Source organism: Microcaecilia unicolor, chromosome 3, assembly GCF_901765095.1.
Source record: "Microcaecilia unicolor chromosome 3, aMicUni1.1, whole genome shotgun sequence".
In the NCBI taxonomy this organism is placed as follows: Eukaryota; Metazoa; Chordata; class Amphibia; order Gymnophiona; family Siphonopidae; genus Microcaecilia; species Microcaecilia unicolor.
Genome location: NC_044033.1, coordinates 180,431,446 through 180,456,162, shown reverse-complemented (window position 1 = coordinate 180,456,162; position 24,717 = coordinate 180,431,446). Strand labels below are relative to the sequence as shown.

At 44.9% G+C, this 24,717-nt stretch overlaps 1 protein-coding gene across 1 annotated transcript; it reads left to right on the top strand.

The window, feature by feature from the left end:
* Positions 1-1,997: 1,997 nt before the first annotated feature.
* Positions 1,998-13,475, top strand: GPR182 (G protein-coupled receptor 182). The gene is made up of 2 exons (XM_030196663.1): positions 1,998-2,112; positions 12,264-13,475. The coding sequence occupies exon 2, from the start codon at positions 12,277-12,279 to the stop codon at positions 13,372-13,374; it is 1,098 nt and encodes a 365-aa protein (XP_030052523.1). The 5' UTR covers positions 1,998-2,112; positions 12,264-12,276; the 3' UTR covers positions 13,375-13,475.
* The last annotated feature ends 11,242 nt before the right edge of the window (positions 13,476-24,717 follow it).

Here is a 24,717-nt window from a genome sequence, read left to right as displayed (position 1 = left end):
GCTGCCACCAGGTATCTTTGCTGGCGGGGGTCCCCAACCCCCACCAGCTGAAGTCTTTTTCCGGGGGATACTGTGGAAGTGCAAGGGGGATGCACACATGGCAGAGTATGGGTGGGTCCCACATTTAGGTGCATAACTTCTGTTAATGTTAAAGTGCAACATTTCTTGCTAACATTTACGCCTGCCTTTTCCACGGTGTGTTTTACTAACTTGCAGTAAAAGGGGGCGTGCGCTAGCACCAGCGCGTGTTTTTGACGTGTGCTGAGGCCTCCTTTTACTGCGGCGGGTAAAAGGCTGTCCTTTTTTTTCAGGAAAAGAAACAGCCGTGCAGTGAGTGAACTACTTGCCATGTGGCCATTTCGGGGGAACAGCACTTATCGCCATCCATTGAGGTGGCAGTAAGGGCTCCCGCGCTAACCCAAGAGGTAACCGGACAGTGCACGGCGCTGCCCGATTACCGCCAGGTAAGCACTGGCGCTACAAAAATAGAAACTATTTTTATAGTGCCGGAAATGGTGCGCATTGGGGGTGGGACTACTGTCGGTCTCATGCGGTAGCCCGTTGGTAGTTCTGGATTGGAACGCGGCAAGCCTGTTGCAGTACGCCAACCATTTAGTAAAAGGGCCCCTTACTGCCTAAATGTTGCTGTACAAATGCTGACATACACTCTATTCCAGGGGCGTAGCTATGTGGGGCCACGGGGGCCTGGGCCCCTGTAGATTTGGTCCTGGACCCCCTGCCGCCAACCCTCTCGACCCCCCTCCCGCCGCCAACCCTCCCCCGCCATCACCGTGGGCTACCTTTGCTGGCGGGGGACCCCAACCCCCGCCAGCTGAAGTCCTCTTGCTTCCCGCGCAAGGCTTCGTTCTGTTTCTGACGTCGTCAGAAACAGAACGAAGCCTTGCGCGGGAAGCAAGAGGACCTCGGCTGGCGGAGATTGGGGTCCCTCGCCAGCAAAGGTAGACAACGACGGTGGTGGTGGGGGAGGGTTGGTGGCGGGAGGGGGGGTCGAGAGGGTCGCCAGCGGGGGGGGGGGGCAAAGTTGGTGGCGGTGCTGGGGGGATCAGCGGCGCTGGGGGGGGCTAAAATGTGCCCCCTTACCTGGTCTCTGGACCCCCCTCCCGCCGAAGTCTGGCTACTTCCCTGCTCTATTCTATAAAGGAATCTGGGTGCCCAGGTGCTGTTATAGAATTCATGCTCAGTGTCTTACATTTTAGCACCCAAATTTGGGTGACTTTTAGCAAATTGCTCCCTCTTAGGCACCGTAATATAGTCACACTGGTATAGAATCACCCATATAGAGAATTGCGGGTGCAGTGGGGGCAGTGAGTCCCAGTCATTGCACTACAGCAACACCTAGTGGCCAGATTTAGAGCCTGTGATTGCAGGGTTCTTCTAGAAGCCATCTTTGGTCAAGGACTGTTGCTGGAATGACTGGACTAAAGTAAGTTGGAAGGGGGGATATACTTTAGGGAAAAATATATTTCTGGATATTTGTGAATGAAGGCTTATGGTGGTACCAGATCCCAGCCTTGCTCCAGGCTGACCTGGAAGCCCAAAGGAGCAGAAGGAAACTGCTCAACTTCAAAATACTATAATATAATGGTCTAGCATAAGCCTTTAAAAAAGTGGGTGTACATCATAGAAGATCCACTGCATTCAATGCAACATTAGAAAGAACAATTCCCCTTGTGGACACAACTGTACTGGAAAGGTTCAGCTGTCTTCTCCTGGTGCTCTGAGCCAGGGTTCTGGCTGTCCTTCAGCAGCAGTAATTCTCCTTGGCAGACTTGGATCATACCTGCTGCAGCTGCCCAACGTGGGAGTTCTGCCTGTTCCCAGCGCCCAGCCAGAGACTGTGAGGGCAGGGCTGGGGGTTCATTCCATGAAAGGAAAGCCCCTGGCCCTGCACTTGGGGTTGTCAGGATGTCCTGCATAGATGGTCATTTCCTGCACAGGAGGAGATGCGACAACAAGGATTTTTAAAAAAAAAAAAAACAGCTAGGGAGCTGGCTCTGTGCTCATTCCCTGCATTCACTGATCCTTGCAGCCTGACGCTGGAAAGGATTCTGCTCGGAAGATATACTTCTGGTTACCCCAGTCTTCCATCAGGTGAGCTCTGCTCTGCATTTTTCCTTTTCCCTACTCTTATTCTTGCACTTTTTAAAGAATCCTGCTGCTAATAACTAGCTGCAGAGACCAGATCCAAATTTGCTGCTGCCCTTGCTCTCTCCTTTCATCCTTTCCCTTACCACCCAGCACAGTTTGTATTGTGTATTGTGATAAAACTTTAAATACTACTTCATCCAATACAGAGTAAAAGCAAATGACAATCAGACTGCCTTCTATAAGAGCAAATGGTATGTTACATAGGAGCATAGAAAAGTCACGTTGAGCCAGTCCAAAGACCGTCGAGCCCAGCTTTATGTCTCCAACAGTAGCTAGTTCAAGTCGCAGGTACTCAGCAGATCCCAAAAAGTAGATCTGTTTCTCATAGCTCATTTTCAGGGATAAGGGATGGCTCTCCCAAATCTACCTGGCTAAAATCTTTTATGGACTTTTCCTCCAGAAACCTTCACAAAGGTATCTGTGTGTTAAGACTTGTATGCAAGATGGCCTGGGATCAGAGAGGTGAACTAACATGAAAAGCACTTCTATAACTAGGCTGTGGTAATGCACAACATGAGGGTTGATTTTTCAATGCAATTTAGCCGGCCAGAAAAGGCTCCTGGCTGGTGAAATCACCTGTTCGGGACTAAATGCTCATTTTCAGCAGCATTTCACTGGTTAGCACCGCTGAAAATAACCGGTTAGGTCCAAGCTCAAAACCAGCTATTTTGTGGGTGTGTTCTGGGAGTGGGGTTGGCCGGTTAAGTGCCGATGTTCAGAAGTTAACTGACCAGGTTAACTGCATAAATAGGAACCCATAGCAGTCAGTCTTAGCTTTATCTGGTAAGCCATAGCCAGTTAAATGCTGAATATCACACTTAACCGGCTGTGTGTTAGCTGGCTCTGCAGACCCAGAAATTCAATGCCGGTACCGGACATGTCCCAGCATTGAATTTCTGGGTTTAGCACTGGTGGCGGACAGCAACCTGCTGATTGCCACTGGCTAAATATCGACCCCAGGTTATTCAAGGTAGTGTTTAAGTGCTACGGAGCTAGATTCAATAAACGGTGCTCAAAATCAGCACCCGATGTTATTCTGTAATGGGAACTCAAAGATGAGCAACGTATAACCACCTAAACTTCCGGAAATCACTAAAACCTTACCTGTTCAAAAGGCATACCCTACCGACCCTACTTAAATACCAGAACCCTGCAACACTACGAAACCAAAGAACGTAATGGATATAACATAACTCTTCCTCTATACGATTCCCTAATATGTTGTTCCACACAAACCTTATTCTACCATAACATCACTGTGAAACTGTTTGTACTGGAATTGGCGAATGCCTTTTTCGGTACTATGTTAGCCACATTGAGCCTGCAAATAGGTGGTAAAATGTGGGATACAAATGCAACAAATAAATAAATAAATGATAGAATAGCAGCAGCCAAATTTGGGTGCCAGGACTTGCGCCTGCTGAAACCAGGTATAATTTCCAGTCCCCAATTTGGACGCGCATCCCCGGTAATCTATAACACTGCACACAAATTTTAGGAACACTCCTGACCCGCCCATGCGCCTCCAATGGTCATGCCCCCTTTTGGGTTGCACGCTATGAGATGTGGGCGCAAGATATGTACACAAATTCAAATTGGTGCCAATTAGCAACCGATTATTAGCTCTAATTGGCTTTTCAGCCCACACATTTGGATCGGGGCCATTTATAGCATCCAGTGGGGTAGCTACAGGAGGCCATGGGGGCCTGGGCCCCCCAAATTGGCTCTGCCCCTTGGTTTGGCTGGCGGGGGTCCCCAACCCCCGTCAGCTGAAGCATTTGTCCCACACTGCTCTTGCCGTATTGCCTACCCTGCTCTTCTCAGTCATACCGTGCATGCTCGTTTTAGTGAAACTGAGCATGCGCGACACGTGTGCAATTTCATTAAAATCAGTGTGCTCGGTGCGACTAGAACAGAGCAGGGCGGGCAATGCGAGATCAGTGCGGGACAAATACTTCAGACCCCCCCCCCCCCCCACCAGCCAAGGTACCATCATGCAGCGGAGGTGGCAGTGGTGGCGAGCAGGTGGGCCAAAATGTGCCCACACACTTTGGGCTGTGGCACCCTCCCTGCTCCCATCGAGGTCTGACTAGGCCTCTGGTACAAGAGTGATACAATATTATATGCTACATGCATTGCGTGGCGCTCTTAGGCGTGGCCGTTTCCACTAGCCATAGAGCTAAATTTAGGTTTGCCATTAGAGTTTATGCTGGTATTCTTTAAGGGGATCATGGCATCCAGATGCTGCTATAGAGAGGGTGCTCCCCATGCAGTATTGGGGTGTTAAATGAATGCACCCTGTTATAGAACTTCCCCTGTAGCATACAACCCCTACTGTATGTTATTTTAAGGCGCATGTCTTTTTACACTGAAGCAGCTGTATTAAAAAAAAACACATGTAAAACCGCTGAGCTATATTAAAGATTTTTTTTTCTAAACTGTGAGGCAGTTTTATAAGTGAGCCCATGATGCCACTCAGTGAGAACCTTCTCTATATCGATGCCCGGCCACCCAGATTCCATTATAGAATACTCGCATAACCCAGTATCCGCGAATCACATTTACAGGCCCGCAGTCACACCACCTGACGTAACAGTGGGCCCCCCTGAATGCAGTAATGGCACGTATACTTAAGTATTCTGCAGAGTGTGTGTATAAGTGGCAGCCACACCCATTTCTCTCCCATGCTCTGTCATGTGTGAACACCCCCCCCCCCCTGCATTTACACACTGTCCCTCAGATTCTGTATAGGTCATCCGAAATCGGGCGTGCAGTTTTGGGCATGAATCACAAATCCGTCTGCAAAGTAATGAGTCAATTAAGCATTGGCAATCAATTGTTAGCATTAATAAGCACTTAATTGGCAGTAATTAGGAATTACGTGCAGATCTGCCCTATGTTATAACAAATTTCAGAGAACACAACTCCAACCACAGAAGGGGCATAAGCAGGTCAGGGGTATTCCCAGATTTAGGCGCAATGTTATAGAATAACTGATTGATTAGATGCAGTGATGATCCTAGGTCGGCTGCCACTCGGGCCGGATCGCCGCTGCGCACTCCCCCCGGCACATCAAAACACACACACACACACACACCCGGGTGCATTCTTAGCTGTTGGGAGCAGCCGTGCGGCTGTCAGCTCTGCTGGCTCCCTGCTCCCTCTGCCCTGGAACAGGAAGTAACCTATTCCGGGGCAGTGGGAGCAGGGAACCAGTGGAGCCCACAGGCGCGTGGCTGCTCTCTGCACCCCTCCAGCAGCGTGCACCCGGGGCGTACCGCCCCCACCGCCCCGCCCTCGGTACACCACAGATTAGATGTATTGTTTATTTATTTATTTTTGTAATTCCATTTGCTTATCCTTTTTTTTTTGGATTGTAATATTTAAAAACTGAATTAAAAAAAAAAAAAAAAGAATGCCTGCATTTCCCTGCTTAACCCCCATTAGTTGGGCACGAACATTTATACCAGTCTTTGGCAGGCATAAGTGCTCACGCCCAAAGTTAGGCACGAAATGCGGACTAAGGACTCCTTTTACAAAGTGGCAGTAAGCCCAACACGGGCTTACCGCTCACTAAAAAGGAAGTGCCACCGGGCTACTGCAGCAGCCCAGCGGCACTTCCCACCCCCAGCTCACTGTCATATCCGGTGCTACAAATATATATATTTTTTTCTGTAGCACTGGTGTGTACCCAGTGGTAATCGGGCAGTGCCGCATGCTGTCTGGTTAGCGCTGGAGCCCTTACCGCCCCCAAAATGGCCGCACAGCAAGCGTTTCACTTGCCACACAGCCATTTCTTGAACAAAAGAAAGACCCTACCTTTTACCAGCTGCGTCAAAAATATGTGCCGATGCCAGCGCAGGCCCCCTTTTGCCGCAGCTTGGTAAAAGAGGCCCTAAGCTGGTATTCTGCAAACGGCACTAAACACAGGGCACCCTTCGCAGGATACTAATTTAGCGCAGATCATTCCAGCGCCTAACATTTTGGGCACCATTTATTGAATTAGGTCTCATGCCGCTTAGAAACGCCCTTTTACAGCACATCACTTACTTGTTTGCTGCCACTTATGCATGTCACTTACCCATGACACTGCCAGCGGGAGCATTCTGTACACTTACATAACATAAGAGAATCCTTACATAACATTTCAACTCTTTATACTAGACTGATAACCTTCGCTGCTACTAATGAAAATAATGTATTATGCACTACCACGTTATTTCTTGTATCGAATATGACCATTATATAGTTGATTATCTAATTAATTTTAAAATTCACTCTGTAATTCAGGTACTTTAATGCAACACCACTTTATAATTTAATGTACCGTTTATACACCTAATGCAACACCACTTGTAATTCCTTATCCGGAAATGGCGATCGCCATTACGGCATAATGTAAGCCACATTGAGCCTGCAAATTGGTGGGAAAATGTGGGATACAAATGCAACAAATAAATAAAATAAATAAACTACTAGCTCAGAACAGTTCACGGTAACAAATTTACCACCAGATCATTTCCTGTCTTAACAAAACTGTGACAAAGAAATTGTCTTTGACTGAAACTGACCTTATCTAAAGAATCTAATTCAAATATTTGTGGAGAAAAGCCAGGTTTTCAATTGCTTTACGGAACCTTAAGTAATTTTGCTCCAGTCTAATTTCCAGTGATAGAGAGAGTTTCATAAGCCAGGAATAACAGAGCTAAATGATTTCTTCCGAGAAGATTGAAGCCTCAGAGATGAGACTGTAGGTAACTGAAACGTATTCATACGAATCAAACAATCAGAACACCGTCCAATCGTTAGCGTTATTAATGCAGACATGAACAAAAGAATATTGCTGTAATGCATTTTGAAAATCAGGCATAGTAATTTAAATTCAACACATGCAGCTATAGGGAGCCAGTGCAACGATTTTAGCAGTGGTGCTACTCTAACAAATTTAGATTTATAAAAAGAATTATTTTTGCAGCAGCATTTTTGAAATAACTGTAGTCTAAGCAGTGAGTTCTTTGTAATGCCCATGTATAGAGAGATACAGTAATCTAAACATTTTTTGCATATCAACCAGCGTAAAATATGAACACATTTGATGTACAAGACATAGCTAAATATACACAGAAGTGATCAGATGTTAATCAGTCACCCTTTAAGAAGGAATCCAACCGAGCTCCCAAACTACAAATTGAGAAATGGAGAAAAATAGTTTTATTTTCTAATACTGGATTAGCTGTACATAAACTAGACTCTTTCCTATAATTTAAAAAGACATCTATACATCCAACTTGAAATTCTCTGAAAACAGAAACTCATAAATTCAAATTTACTGTCACCCATAGAAGTTATGGGATAAATAATTTGTATATCACCTGCAAAGATAAGTGGTCTGAGTAGGGCTGGTGTTAAACATTCAGGGGCCCAAAAGCTGGCCTTCAGCCTATGCCTCCTTTATAGCTTGGTTTGGGGACCCTCTGTGGTATGAGGGCCCAGAGCAATTGCCCTGTTTGCCATCCCCTAACCCCGGCCTTGAATCTGAGTTTAGGCTTACATGCTCAAGTGGCTGATAGGTTTAGACAAATTCCTGGAGGAAAAGTCCATAGTCTGCTATTGAGACAGACTGGGGGGAAGCAACTGCTTGCCCTGGGATTTGTAGTATGGAGTGTTGCCACGATTTGGGTTTCTGCCAGGTACTTGTGACCTGGCTTGGCCAATGTATGGAAAACAGGATAGTGGGCTAGAAGAACTATTGGTCTGACCCAGTATGGCTACTCTTATGTTCTTAGAAGATGTGGATGTCCTCGTAGAATTGCCTTTATCAGGGCAGGATTAAAGCACAGGCAAACTAGGCATATACCTAGGGCCCAAATGTATAGGAAAGACCTTCTCAAAAATATGCAATTCAGAGGCCTTCAAGGCAGATATTTACCCTGGTACATCAGTTTCTAGCAGAAGGAAGTGTGGATATCAGAAACACCACTGCCTGCAGAAGTCCATCTCTTCTTTCTACACACCTGTGGACTGTCCTGGAGTGAGTTAACAATTGTATTTGTTGTTTTATTTGTTGGGATTTATTAACCGCCTTTATGAAGAGAATCACCCATGACGGCGTACAGCAGGTACCGTTTAACAATGCTCCTCACCTGCTGTTTCCTCCTCCATGGGGTTTCTTGTGCAGTTAGAATCATGTGGGATCCCATTTATGGAAGTTTTTAAAATGTATTTATATTACACTTGTTTGCCTAGATCCAACTAAAGAGTTAATCCTTCCCTGGCCTTTATAGATGGTCGTGAAGGAACAGCTCAATGTGTTAAAGCTTCAAGCTGTAAATTAGAGCAGTGCTTCCTTGGGGCGCACCAAGCCAGCTTTCAGGATATCCGTAATGAATATCCATCAACCAAATATATATGACTATCTTAAGATTTTACTATCGTTTTCACATAACAATTATACATACACTCAATATATCACATCATATTTATTCCTGCTTAAAAAATACAAACAGATCAACCATACACAAAACTCTGTCCCACCATTTATAACTAAAACGTGACCTGGATATGAAACAAAGTCACTGATGTCCCATTATATCAGTCCATTTGTTGGCTGTGGATTCTTAATCATTTGAAGCTCTCCAGACAATGCAGTATTTCATTAGCCATTGTTCATATAGAAATAGATAACCCAGGAGAACGTCCAATTGTAGATGTATTATAATATATTCCACACTTTTCCAAAATATAAATGGATCCCAGTCACTATCCAATTGTAGGTGTCTGTAGTGTATTCCACACTTTTTCAAAACAAATTAATGGATCCCAACACAGGCCGTGTTTCAATCGTTAGCTTCTTCAGGAGATCCAGCCATACTCAAGCATTGAGCACACCATCGGGAATCTCAACCGACCATGACTACGTCATTACAAGCTTGAATGTAATGACGTAGTCATGGTCGGTTGAGATTCCCGATGGTGTGCTCAATGCTTGAGTATGGCTGGATCTCCTGAAGAAGCTAACAATTGAAACACAGCCTGTGTTGGGATCCATTAATTTGTTTTGAAAAAGTGTGGAATACACTACAGACACCTACAATTGGATAGTGACTGGGATCCATTTATATTTTGGAAAAGTGTGGAATATATTATAATACATCTACAATTGGACATTCTCCTGGGTTATCTATTTCTATATGAACAATGGCTAATGAAATACTGCATTGTCTGGAGAGCTTCAAATGATTAAGAATCCACAGCCAACAAATGGACTGATATAATGGGACATCAGTGACTTTGTTTCATATCCAGGTCACGTTTTAGTTATAAATGGTGGGACAGAGTTTTGTGTATGGTTGATCTGTTTGTATTTTTTAAGCAGGAATAAATATGATGTGATATATTGAGTGTATGTATAATTGTTATGTGAAAACGATAGTAAAATCTTAAGATAGTCATATATATTTGGTTGTTTAGCATAAGGGAAGGAGTGTGTAACCCTTGATTTGGTAGTAATGAATATGCATGAGATAGATCTGCATACAATGGATGAAGTGGGCATGTCAATCTTTCTCGTGTATATCCATTAGGGATATCCTGAAAACCTGGCTTCTTTGCTTTGTAGCCCTCAAGGACTGAACTTGGACAAGCCTGATTTAAATCCTACTTCATCTTTTGCAAGTAGGACTATATCTTTTGCCTCTGGAATCCACTTAGATATTAAGGGCCAGGTGTTCAGCCAGCAGCGGTCAGCATTTTGCTGACCACCGCCAGCTTTATTCCTGGATATTCAATGCTGGCCATGTCTTGGCAATGACATTAAGTATTTAGGCTTACATGGCTGGATAAGGCCTAGCTGTGATATTCAGCTACCTTAAGTGGCTAAGATGAACCACTTAAATATAGGACTGTGGAATGCCCACAAAATAGCTGGTTTCAGCTTAGGTGCTAACTGGGCATTTTCAGTGGCCACTGTCCATGCCATCGAATATACCCGGTTAGCAATGGACAAACAATTTAAATGGCCACGAGTTATTTCTGGCCATTTAAATTCCTATGAATATCAACACCTAAATTCTTTCTGAAAGGGGCCTATTGTGCCTGAATTCTAAAAATAAAATGTTGCGAGCCACCTTAAGCATTATCTGGAAAGCTGTCCGGAAACGATCATTAATACTGTTAAGTAAAAAGAAAAGGCTAATAATACCACTGAGTAAACATGTTTACATGCTTTCTGAAATTAAACCTTATTGCACGTGCCAAAAATTGTTTTCCAAAATCAAGAAGAAACAACCAGTCTTGTGGGGAGTAATTTTAACAAAAACAAAGTAATAAGGGTGGACCAAGCAAAGCTCCAGCAGCCAGTGAATGGATGTAAAATCTTTATTGGTAAAGCATCTCACATACAACGGTCCTGACACGGGACTGTGTTTCGGCGGAAAGCTGCCTTTGCTTCAGGGGTCACATGTACTGTGTATCGCAATGAAAATGAATGAAAAACGAGGTGTGGAGACAGCTGCAGACTGGCCCTAAACTAGGTCCTTCACAAGGAGCTACTGTCAACATCCAGAGATTAAGCCAATCTCTTGGCTCTTACATCCCACCACTCATAGCACTTCTAGATCCGTAGGATCCATAGGAGCCAACTTTTCAAAATGATTGGGGGTGCTGAAATTTTTTTTTTTTTTTTTTACTGGTGGTGCATTCCCCCCTCCCTCTGAGTTCCAGGCCCCTCCTCCCTCCGAGTTCCAGGGTCCCCCTCCCTCTGAGTTCCAGGGTCCCTCTGAGTTCCAAGGCCCCCCTCCTCCCTCCCTCCCTCCTGAGTTCCAAGGCCCCCCTCCTCCCTCCCTCCCTCCCTCCCTTCCTTCCTCCCTTCGAGTTCCAGGCCCCCTCCCTCCAAATTTTAAAAGTCATCTTACCTCGTCTGGGTTATGGCGGCAGCAGCGGTGGAAAGCGTGCAGACTCAGCACTTAGTTCAATCTTTCCTTCTCTCTCTCTCAGCTCTGGTCCCACCGGTAGTACCCATCCAGCACTCCTATGACCCTTTCCCCAAGACACAGCCTCAGAGCCCCCCCCCCCCCCCCCCCCCACAGGCTCAGCATCTGATTCCCTGGTAACAATGTCCATCCCATCCCCAACCTTATTCCCAGCCTTACCCAAATCCCTAGTGAGTGAATTCAAAAATGTGTGGAATTAGACATAGGAGATGCCTAAATAGAAAGGGGATGGAAGCACAACATGGGTGTGAGGCGTTATGTTGGGCAAGAATAGTGGGAACTGAGGCCGATGCTGGACAGACTTCTATGGTCTATGTCCTGCAATGGCAAAAGACTGAAAGAAGATTTGGCAACTCCAGCATTAGGGGAACTGAGGCCAATGCCGGACAGACTTCTATTGTCTGTGTCCCACAAATGGTAAAAGACGGGTGTTCGGCCCCCATATTCATGGAGGCAGGTTGTATGTTGTTTGTATAGAGTATTCAGTGCTTGTACCTTAAAGAGATGAAATTGTGTCCTTGGACTACAGATCTGTATAATTTCGTAGTTCTCTCTGATGGGCTCCTTCAGCTCACATGTTCTGGTCCCTGTGGTTTATGGGTGGCTTCCTATTGGTTGCTTGCCTTCTAGCATACTGAGCTTGTAGCCTCACCTTCTTTTTGCTCCCCCCCCCCCCCCCCCCCTTAGAACATGGTAGAAGCAGCCCTCTAACTTAGCAAGCAGTGCATACCTCTAAAAATCACTGTAATTCCATCAAGTCTTTTCACCACTTCTATTGTACAGCATTATCTCTCAGCGTGTGCTGAAATCACTCTCCCAGTACTTGAGTCTGGGGTACACTGGTTGAGAGTGGACTGTAGTAGCAGAGGCTACATACTTTTCAAGCGACAAACTGTAAGTTATTTTCTCCTTGTTCAAGTTATTACATTAAAGAAGATTTGCTTAAGTATTGAGACTCTGTCTTGGCCCAGAAGAAGTGGTGGACGCAGCTCTGACCACCTTGTTGGGCAGACTGGATGGACTGTGCAGGTCTTTACCTGCCATCATTTACTGTGTTACTGTGATAAATCAAGCTTGTATATTTCTATGCTTTTCTTGTTGTAGGTATCTGATCACCATGTCTGAAGTGACCTCTGAGGCCCTAGACAATTCCAACTACTCCATCGACTACGGCGATGTACATAACCTGACTGAACTCTTGGACTTGTTTAACCACAGTTACCTGATGTGCGATGTGGATCTCAATGAGAACGTAAAGAGGGTGATGCTATTCATCCTCTATCTCATCATCTTTGTGGCGGGACTGGTGGAAAACCTCCTAGTGATCTGGGTCAACTGGCAGTCCTGGAAAAGCAAAAGTTCCATCAATATCTACATTCTGTGTATGGCCATCGCAGACTTTGGAGTGGTGCTCTCTCTGCCCTTCTGGATGCTGGAGGTCATGCTAGACTACACCTGGCTTTGGGGCAGCTTCTTCTGTCACTTCACCCATTACTTCTATTTTGCCAATATGTACAGCAGCATCTTCTTTCTGACTGCGCTCAGTGTGGACAGGTACTTCTCCATCGTCTCTTCCTCCCACTTCTGGCACCAGAACCAGCAGAGAATTCGCAAAGGTTTATGTGCCTGCATCTGGTTTCTAGCTGCTGTGCTACCCTTGCCGGAGATAGTTCACATGAAGCTCATATTGTCCAATGAGCCTATCTGTGTCTTCCTGGCTCCATTTGAGTCATATGATGAATGGACCCTTGCAACAAGCCTACTAGTCACCATTGTAGGATTCCTGATCCCATTCCCCATTATTGCCATTTTCAACATACTAACGGCCCGCTTCATCAGCTCTTCCAACAAGCCTGAGAACAGAAAGCAGTGCCGTCTGATCTATGCCTATATCCTTGTATTCTTCATCAGCTGGCTCCCCTTCCACTTGATGTTGACTCTGCTCACACTCCATGGCACCCACATTTTCCTCAACTGCCCCGTTGTGCATATCGTCTACTTCTTCTATGACATCATAGATTGTTTTTCTCTATTGCACTGTGTAGCCAATCCCATCCTCTATAACTTTCTGAGCAAGAACTTCAGGGGCAAATTCATGGCAGCTGTGGTCAAGTACATCCCAAAAGATCAGAGGGACAAGAAGGATAGAGAGTTCTCCACCTCCAGCACCCAGCATTCCATTGTTATAACCAAAACCAATGGTCAACCCAACTAATTTTATGTGTATGCTGTATGTATATCTATGCAAATCATGTATATATAGATATAGATATATATACTGTAACTATTGTTGTACATTAAAGAATGGGAAGGAGAGGGATGTCTGTGATAGATACTAACATGCTTAAATTCTTAAGAGGGAAATTTGGAGAAAGCAGATGACTACAGCTTTGTGAAATGCACTGGCCTTTTCTTAATCCCTCTCAGGGAGCTGGACTGCCTGTCCTACAAGGACCTCTTTTGTTTACTGTCCCATACTTTTCTCTTTCATGGCTTCTAAGAATTGAAACATCTTGAAATGAAGGTTTGGAGGAGAAAAGGGGCTGTAGCCCAGTATTTACACGCTTACTTTGAATAGCACATCTATCCAGGGCAACCTTTTGAAAATGACTAGCTTGTATTGATCCAGAGGTGGGGGCTGGAGACAAATGTGATGTAATTTTTACAAGGGAGAAAGCAGAAATGCATAGACGTTTGAATCAACTGTGGGTACCAATCTTTGCATCAGTGGTGGTACTTAGTAGTAATGATGACAGTTTTGAGCAACTAAAATGGATTGTTTTTTTCTAAGTAGTGAAAACATTCATCTCTTCTAGTATGCAGAGTGTCCAAGCAAAACAGAAAGGATACTTTGGTTTAGTGTTGATTAGCAGAGGTAAGCAAGAAAGGTCCTGTACTACTTCCCCTTGAAACAAACATGAAGACATATTCTATCCGCAAAGCATAACAACATGAGAACATAAGTAATTCCATAGTGGGACAGACCAAAAGGTCCATCAAGCCCAGTATCCTGTTTCCTACAGTTGCCAATCCCAGTCACAAGTGGCAAGATCCCACAAAGAATAAAACAGATTTTATGCTGCTTATCCTAGAACTACACCCAGTCATTGGGTGAAAAATCAAATAATCTTTATCGTGTGTTATATATGAGACTACTCCACTCTCAATAAGCTGAAGAAGCAATACACTTGTATTCATGTGTGTTTAAATATTTTGTTATATCCTAGAACTAAGCAGTGGATTTTCCCAAGTTCACCTTATGGACTTTTTTTTTAGGAAATTATACAAACCTTTTTTAAACCCTGCTAAACTAACTGCTTTTACCACATTCTCTGACAACGATTCCAGAGTTTAATTACACAATGAGTAGAGAAATATATTCTCTGATTTGTTTTAAATTTACTACTTGGTAGCTTCATTGTGTGCCCCCTAGTCCATGTATTTGTGGAAAGAGTAAACAAGCAATTTACGTTTACCCATTCAACTCCACTCAGTATTTTATAGACCCTCAGCCATCTCTTCTCCAAGCTGAAGAGCCCTAGCCTCTTTAGCCTTTCCTCATAGGGAATTTGCCCTATCTCTTATATCATTTTCGTCACCCTCCTCTGTACCTTTTCTAATTCCGCTATATCTTTTTAAAGATTCGGTGACCAGACTTGCATACAGTATTTGAGGTGCGGTTGCATCATGAAGTGATAGAAAGGTATTATAACATTCTCATTTTTGTTTTCCATTCCTGTTCTAATAATTCCTAACATTCTATTTGCTTTCTTAACCACCACTGCACATTGAGCAGAAGGTTTCTTGCAGTGTACTCGGTGTATACATTTGTCAAGGTGGAGAAGAGACCTAGTCCCAAGGAAGGGCTACTGGTTATTGACAAGTAATGCTTCTATGTGCATGTAAAATTGGATTTATACATCATAAATGACATTTTAAACTCAATTATTTCAAGTACTTACCAACACTAAACTACATACACATCTATGGAACAATTCAACATCAGATCCTCAAATATTCTAAAACCATGTCTGATGTTATGACAAACTAAAATTAAATTAAAGTGTTGATGTCACCTCAGTAAGGCCAACACACAATATCTCAACTGCAAAACACTATGCATAAACTTGTGCAAAAACACATTCAGAACCTTACTGAACCATAACAGCACTAACTCTGAAGACTCAAAGAGCAACAACATTGTGCATGAAAACGCAGCATTGCAGTGGCGTACCAAGGGGGGGTGGTGGGGGCGGTCCGCCCCGGGTGCACGCCGCTGGGGGGGTGCCACGTGCCTGTCGGCTCTTCGTTTTCATGCTCCCTTTGCCCCGGAACAGGTTACTTCCTGTTCCGGGGCAGAGGGAGCATGAAAACGAAGAGCCGGCAGGCACGTGGCACCCCCCCCCCCCCAGTGGTATGCACCCGGGGGGGGTTCTTTCGCCGGGGGGGGCGTCGCGCTGTTCTGGGGGGGCGCTGCACCCAGGGGGCGGGGCGCATTGGCGATCCGCCCCGGGTGTCAGCCCCCCTAGGAACACCACTGCAGCACTGTAAATATTACCCTCTGCAGACCCTAATATACAATATATCACCCATACGGAAAACACAGACCATCAACAATATGAAACAAGGGATCATAATATCAGAATTCCTCATGTGCAGACACAAAACAACCTTTTAGGGTGGATAGTTTTCACAATGAGCTCCTTTTATTAATGACCAGATAGAGATATGAGTTTTCAGTTTTGGCACAGTATAAGTCATCACAAGAACAAAATATAAGAAAACCAATGGACTGTATTAGGGGCTTATAGCCCATTTAGTTATATATAAACAAAAGGGATCTGCATGAAACAAAATATTTATTTTTATTTTGACTTATAAAACCACTTACCAGTATCTCCTCTTTCTCTCCCTCCCACCCCTTGCATTAAAGAATCTTCTGTCCTTCTCCACCTGCCATGCATCATCTCTTCTCTCTATCTCACTCTGCCCCAATCCAACATTGCCCCACTGTCTGTCTTGGCCCCCCCCCCCCCCCCCCACAATTGTCTTCCTTCTCCCATTCCATCATTACCCTCATTCAACATTGCCCCATGTCTCCCCTTCTCTATCTCTTCCCTCCATCATCCAGCATCATCCCTCTGTCTCTCCTCCCTCACCAGTCACCATCCAACACTGCATGCTCTCTCTCTTCATTCCTATGTCTCTCCCCCATTCCATCATCCTGCCTCTTTCTTTACTATGTTCCCCACCTCCACCATCACACCATCTCTCTCTTTTTCCTCCTCACCACCCGGACACTCACTCTTTCACGGGCACCTCCACCTATGAGCTTCCCCACCCTGCAGTCCACCTGCTCACTCCTTTGCTTACCCACTTGTTTGATTTGATGCCTCCCTCCATGGCTTGGTGACTGAAAATAGAGACCGCATGCGAAATTCTAGAACTGTGAACGCTGCTGTCAGCTCTCCTGGTCCTGTCCCCTATGATGTAACATCCTGTTTGGGGAGGACTGACATAGGCAGCTGTGGTGCACACAGCTCTATAGCCCCACACACAGGTGGTTTCTCTTTATTTAAGTTCACTGAGTCAGAGAGGTAAGCGAGTCAGGCAGGCAGGGTAAGCAAAGAAGTAAGCGGGTGGGCAGCAGGGAGAGGAAGATTACAAATTTTCTTTTTCCTGCCCCGAATTTGAGGAGGCAGTGACCTGGCATGGCAAGCGAGCAAGTACTGACAGGGAGGAGGTAGGGGAAGGTCATGGTAGGACTGGGGAGGCTAAGCCTCTTATATGGGACACCTATGGACAAGTCCATCTTGCTGAAGTGCTAATCTTTAAAACAAGTTGGGATTCTATTTGACTGACAGAGACCACATAATTGCATGTTAGTTGTCAGTAGCATGTCTGGTCTAATATCTCCCATAAATCAATAAAAACAAGATTTCCTTTTTCATAAAAATCTTCAAGCTGCTATGGGCTTTGATGGCAACTCCAGCAAATGGGAAGTAAAGGCCATGCTGGGCAGACGTCTGTGGTCTGTGTCCTGAAAATGGCACAGACAGAACACATAGAAACATGACGGCAGATAAGAGCCAAATGGCCCATCCACTTATCTCCTCCTCTCCCTAAGAGATCCCATGTGCCTGCCCCATGCGTTCTTAAATTCAGACAGAGTCCTTGACTTCCACCGGGAGGCCATTCCACTCATCCACCACCCTTTTCTTGAAAAAGTACTTCCTTAGGTTATTCCTGAGCCTACAACCTCTGAACTTTATCCTATGCCTCCTCATTCCTGAGTTTTCCTTCATTTGAAAGAGGCTCACCTCTTGTACATTAATGCCACAGAGGTATTTAAATGTCTATCATATCCATGCTGTGTATCTCAGTGAGGGAGGGGAAGACATCTTAAGGATGAAATTAACAAGCAAAACATTAGTTAACAATATGATTGGATTGTTGGTTTATTGGTTTAATCATGTTTAATCATGTATCAATAATGAATGTTGACTGTGCTGCAGCCATAATAGCAAGCCTTGTTGGGCATACTGGATAGACCATGTGCAGGTCTTTATCTGTCACCATTTACTATGTTATGGTGGGGCTCATTTTCAAAGCACTTACACTTACAAAGTTATTCTTATCATTCTTGAATAAGAATAAGTTATTAAAGCAGGCCTTTCCTTCCTTTAATTCTTGAACATAATCCAACAGGCCACATCCCTTAGGAGGTAATAAAGCTATGCTGGCAACTTGAGAAAGCTATAAGATGCTACTTCACAAGGGCCAGTCATGTTAAAATGAAGATTATAAAACTCCATTCCCAGCTAGATGAGAATGTCCTGTAAGGAACTGGCAGGCAATGAGACAGGATGTTTGCACAAACCTGAAACCTATTAGCAGTCTTCCAGTAGAGCTTCTGCACAGGTGGTGGTTTTATAGCTGACTAGTAAAACAGAAAGGAAAAGGGCTCTAGCAAGGTTCCAGGGCCCCCTCCCAACCTCCCTCCGTCCTCCGAGTTCCAAGTCCCCTACCTGCCTCCCTCCCTCTGAGTTCCAGACACCCCTCCCCTTGGAGTTCCAGGACCCGCCCCCCCTCCTCCTCCCCCTCCCCCCTCTGTCGTCTCAGGACCCCCCTCTCCATCTCAGGGCCCCCCTCTGTCGTCTCAGGACCCCCCTCTCATCCTGTGCTGACCGAGTTCCATACACCCACTGTTGTGAGAGTTCCACAACCCCGCGGCTCCCTCCCGGGGCAATGGAGGGTTAAGTGACTTACCCAGAGTCACAAGGAGCTGCAGTGGGAATTGAACCCAGTTCCCCAGGATCAAAGCCCGCTGCACTAACCACTAGGCCACTCCTCTACTCCACAAGGAATATCTCATTTATTTATTGGGATTTACTAACGCCTTTTGACCCAGGCGAAGGCCCCTTGATAAGAAACTGGTGATCCATTACCACTCATACAGAATAGAAACAAAGATTGGGGATGAACTGTACTTATTTTGGGCTTGCTACATTTAAAGCTGCATTGCCAGATACTTTAAACAGGGTCAAATCAAAGGGGGAGAAGGAATAAAGGGGGCAGCTTTTTTAGGAGGTGGCATTTTCACAGAGACAGACACAACCAAGAGCAGCCCCCCAACCCACCTGGAGAGAGCTTGTCATCCTTGTTGATGCTGGTGGCAACTGACATGGAGTGAGCAAGCAGCACTTTGACTCCATAACTGCCACATCTCTAGGTGCTCAGGAACAGGGGAAGCCTCTGCAACAGTCTGTATATTATGGGTACTACTATTACTACTACTTATCATTTCTATAGTGCTAGTTATGAAATATGAACCATGATTAAGACCTATAAAAGCTAAGGCTCAACAGAGCATCTAGGCTGACAGGCCTGTGTTTTTAGTTGATCTCTTTACTGAATCAGAGCTCATGGTCTGCTAGCACCTAAGTAAACACTATAAACTTAGTTGTCCACCCTAGAGCGGAGTCAAAAGGGGCAAAGGCCATAAATCTTGAGGCCCAGGAACTTATGATAAGACATTCCTATGTGCAAAAGGGCCTGGGAAAGGTGCAATTATGGATGAACAGAAGAATGTGAGATTTAGTGACGTGGGATAGATGGTAAGAACAGAATGATTTCTCAGGAAGATACAGTGGTGGAAATAAGTATTTGATCCCTTGCTGATTTTGTAAGTTTGCCCACTGACAAAGACATGAGCAGCCCATAATTGAAGGGTAGGTTATTGGTAACAGTGAGAGATAGCACATCACAAATTAAATCCGGAAAATCACATTGTGGAAAGTATATGAATTTATTTGCATTCTGCAGAGGGAAATAAGTATTTAATCCCTCTGGCAAACAAGACCTAATACTTGGTGGCAAAACCCTTGTTGGCAAGCACAGCGGTCAGACGTCTTCTGTAGTTGATGATGAGGTTTGCACACATGTCAGGAGGAATTTTGGTCCACTCCTCTTTGCAGATCATCTCTAAATCATTAAGAGTTCTGGGCTGTCGCTTGGCAACTCGCAGCTTCAGCTCCCTCCATAAGTTTTCAATGGGATTAAGGTCTGGTGACTGGCTAGGCCACTCCATGACCCTAATGTGCTTCTTCCTGAGCCACTCCTTTGTTGCCTTGGCTGTATGTTTTGGGTCATTGTCGTGCTGGAAGACCCAGCCACGACCCATTTTTAAGGCCCTGGCGGAGGGAAGGAGGTTGTCACTCAGAATTGTACGGTACATGGCCCCATCCATTCTCCCATTGATGCGGTGAAGTAGTCCTGTGCCCTTAGCAGAGAAACACCCCCAAAACATAACATTTCCACCTCCATGCTTGACAGTGGGGACGGTGTTCTTTGGGTCATAGGCAGCATTTCTCTTCCTCCAAACACGGCGAGTTGAGTTCATGCCAAAGAGCTCAATTTTTGTCTCATCTGACCACAGCACCTTCTCCCAATCACTCTCGGCATCATCCAGGTGTTCACTGGCAAACTTCAGACGGGCCGTCACATGTGCCTTCCGGAGCAGGGGGACCTTGCGGGCACTGCAGGATTGCAATCCGTTATGTCGTAATGTGTTACCAATGGTTTTCGTGGTGACAGTGGTCCCAGCTGCCTTGAGATCATTGACAAGTTCCCCCCTTGTAGTTGTAGGCTGATTTCTAACCTTCCTCATGATCAAGGATACCCCACGAGGTGAGATTTTGCGTGGAGCCCCAGATCTTTGTCGATTGACAGTCATTTTGTACTTCTTCCATTTTCTTACTATGGCACCAACAGTTGTCTCCTTCTCGCCCAGCGTCTTACTGATGGTTTTGTAGCCCATTCCAGCCTTGTGCAGGTGTATGATCTTGTCCCTGACATCCTTAGACAGCTCCTTGCTCTTGGCCATTTTGTAGAGGTTAGAGTCTGACTGATTCACTGAGTCTGTGGACAGGTGTCTTTCATACAGGTGACCATTGCCGACAGCTGTCTGTCATGCAGGTAACGAGTTGATTTGGAGCATCTACCTGGTCTGTAGGGGCCAGATCTCTTACTGGTTGGTGGGGGATCAAATACTTATTTCCCTCTGCAGAATGCAAATAAATTCATATACTTTCCACAATGTGATTTTCCGGATTTAATTTGTGATGTGCTATCTCTCACTGTTACCAATAACCTACCCTTCAATTATGGGCTGCTCATGTCTTTGTCAGTGGGCAAACTTACAAAATCAGCAAGGGATCAAATACTTATTTCCACCACTGTAAGTGCTAAAGCCTTGCTTAACACAAAAGGTATATAAACAGCTGTATCAGAGCATTACGTTGGGGAGAGGCGGAGGTAGACCACTTGTTTGGGTCCCCTGCATTCCCCATGAGAAACTAGCATTTGTAATTGTAAATTGCTCTTGGTAAATAATAAAAATGAATTGCCTTTCTCATTATCTTGCAGTTTTGGTTTTTTTTACTCCTCCCAGTTGAGAATGGCTTGTTTATGCTCATTTGGGAGGGGATACAAGCAGCCTAAAAACAAGTTGAATCGAGCAAACCAACAGGAGTAGGGGCTGACCATAGAGATGATGCTTGGAAAAACTCTTTATTGTTTGCAACAAGGGGTCCCTTGTTGCAAACAACTAATAGTTTTTTCAAGCATCATCTCCCGAGTTGGTTTTGTCTATGGTCAGCCCCTACTCCTGTTGGTTTGCTCAACATCTCTAGGTGCTGACAGAAGCACAGAAGGGCAAGGGGGGCAGATTTGGGGAATTGATTAATGGTGCAGTGTGGTAGCAGTAGTGGCAGCTGCTACTAATGTCTCCTGCCCACCCATCTATCTTCCAGAATCATAGCTTCTGACAGTTTCAGCAAGAGCTGGAGGTGACAGCTGCAGTAGTATCAACCAATTCTGGTGGGATCAAATCCACTAGTGCTGTGCTTCAGACCCCCCAGGGAAAGCATCATTGGGCCTGATGGGAGGTTATCATCTTCGCAGCACAAGAACAAGAGGCTAGCATCAAGAGGCTAGGATGCTGCAGCTGTGCTCACAAGTACTTGAAGATCTATTTGTCCCAGCAAGCCTTTAGACATCTATTGAATTGATCAGATTCATCTATTCTCCACAGTTAGATGAATGATTTGTTTATTTATTTGTGACTTGCCATTCAAAATTTTTTTTTGGCTTGACCACGCGGATGGGGGGGGGCACCATTTTTTTCTAAAAACCTGTTTGAGGGAGCGACTGCTCCCCCTGTGCCCCCCCTAGCTACGCCACTGCCTCTAGTTAAATGTATATGTTTCTGATATTGTGTCATGTTAGTCCTATTACTAGGTTTCAGTTTACCTCGTCAACTATATTTATGCTTATATTTTGTCATTTTACCATTGTTATGCTGAAAACAGAATTGTAAGTTTTATGTTAAATTGTATCTACTGTATACTGCCTTGCTACAAAAGTACTCTTCTTAAAGGCGGTTAATAAATCCAACTAAATAAATAACGACCCCCCCCCCCCCCAACAGATTATGTTTCAACATTTTTATTGATGATTCCACAACATGACAACATCCCATAAACTCATTTTACAGTAAATTGTAAACACAACATAAACATCTGAGTATAAACAATAAGTTCTATTCCTCATCAATCCTTTTTTAATCCTTTTTGCCCCCTCCCCTTTACCCTTTGCTCCGTGACACCTACTCAAAGGAACCTGCTGACAATTCACTACCTCTGGGCATCAGCAGTACCCTATTTCACAGGGTTATGGTATCTCCTATTTTGCCCAGTTTTATGATTCAACAAAGAACATTTCCATGGCCTGAAAATATATAAATTCGAGTGTGATAATATATTCTCTGGGAAGTCATGCACTACTACTCGTCATCATTTTAACCTTTTATCCCCTCCCCCAACAATCCCACCCCTCCCCCCACCCTCTCTATGTCCCCATCTACCCTCCCCTCCCCCCATCTCCTAACTTCCCTCAATGCAAGCTCAAAGTATCCTGTATTCTAAACTACTTTTGCCAGGGGAGTTTGTTCAAAATTTGACTACGTGCTCGTGGCGATATGATATTTAAATACGCCCCCCACACCTCTAAGAACCTCCGTTGCCTTCCCGGTGTCAGGCCCGCACCTCTGGCTTCCCAGGTCATTAGTTCATGTAGTTTATTCCTCCAATGCCAGAAGGAGGGAGGGTGATCCTGCAACCAATATTGAAATATGCATTTCTTCCCCACAATGCACGCCTTCCCTAAAAATAGCTTCTCCCCTCGTGTGCCCATGCTCCACAGTCTAGGTGCACTAAATACTGCTCTTTCAAACGTTAGCCTAAATTTTCTGCCCAGTACCTCTTGTAGGAACCTGGAAATCACCGCCCAATATCTAGAGATACATCCATATTGCCATAATCCATGAAAAAGTGTAGCCTCACCACTTGTACATTTAAGACAACAATGTGATTCAGTGACCCCCATGTGAACAGCCTGTCTCTGGGAAACGTAAGCCCTATGCACCGACCGAAAATGACATTCTTGGAGTTCTGCACTGTGGACCAACTGTGGGCCACTTTTAAGGGCGGTCAATAGCAACTGTGTAGATATTGGCTTTCCCATCTCTCTTTGCTCCATCTGTCTGCCGCCACCTGTAAGTCACGAGCTTTTTCTTTATTGCATAATTCTCTATGAAACCATGCTACCGACACTTGGCCCACTGCATCTCCTTCTAGTAATGCTCTCAGCTGTTCCCCAAAACTAGCCGACAGGCTCCCTGATGGCAGCGATCATACGTAATGAGTCAATTGTCCATATGCCAGTATGCTTAATGGGCCCCACCCTCCCAACTCCGCAAAAGTCTGATATTCTACCAACGAACCATCCCGTTGAAGTAGGTCTTCCAACCTTAGTACTCCCTTATCCCGTAATTGACGAAACATCTTAGATTCCCTTCCCGGCGCAAATTCTAGATTCCCTTGTACGGGAAGCCATACATTGCTCATGGGATTCTGCTGCCACAACGGCAATAAAGCTCTCCATAGCTGCCTTAATGGACATAACAGTACACTGTGCCGTAATTGTTCTGGCAGTCGCCTTCTAGGGACATGTAACAATGAGGCTACATTCCAGGGGTCAAAGTAGTTTTTTTCCAACCATAGGTGCTGGTTCCCAGCAACCAGTCTCTAAGATATCTGAGTAAACAGGCTTGATTGTATTTCCTAAAATCAGGAAATCTCAATCCTCCAGATCTTGAATTGCCCACCACCATTTTCCACTTCATTTTCGCTTTCCTACCCCCCCCCCCCCCCCCAGCAAAACCTTGCCGCCAATTTATAGAATGCCTCCAGATCTTGTTTGGTAAGCCATAGTGGCAAAGCCTGCATTACGTAAAGCCACCATGGGAAAATAATCATTTTTAGCAAGTGTACCCTTCCATAAAAGGACACCGGTAGAACTGACCATTTCGTCAGTTGGCCCTTCATTTCCTGTAAAAGCTTTGTTACATTTATCTTGTATAACAGTGAGGTGTTCATTGTCAGTTGCATTCCCAGGTATCGGAACCTCCCCATTGCCCACCTCAAGGGGAAGCCCCCTTCCCACATACCTCTTACTTCTTCTGAACTGGCCAGTGCCTCCAATTTCAAAAAATTCAATTGAAAACTGGAAAAGTCTCCAAATTCCACCAAACTTTCCATTAGATTTCCCAATGAAGTTTTAGGTTCTGTAATAAGCATTAATAAGTCATCTGCAAACACAGTAGTTTTAAAGGTATGTTTCCCTATGGTTACGCCCGTTATACCTTGATTAGATTGAATCTCACGCAATAGGGGGTCCAAAGTTAAGACAAAAAGTAGTGGCAACAGTGGACATCCTTGTCTTGTTCCCCTACTTATCGGGAAGCTATCCGATAATACTCCGTTTGCATACACCTGCGCTCGCGGCTCTGCATATAATGCTCTAACTGCTTTCAAAAAAACCCCTCCTATACCATATGCTTCCAGGACCCCATACATGTAGCCCCAATCCACCTGGTCAAACGCCTTTTCAGCGTCAAAGCTTAGATCCGGGATCTCCTCCTTCCTAATTCTTTCCA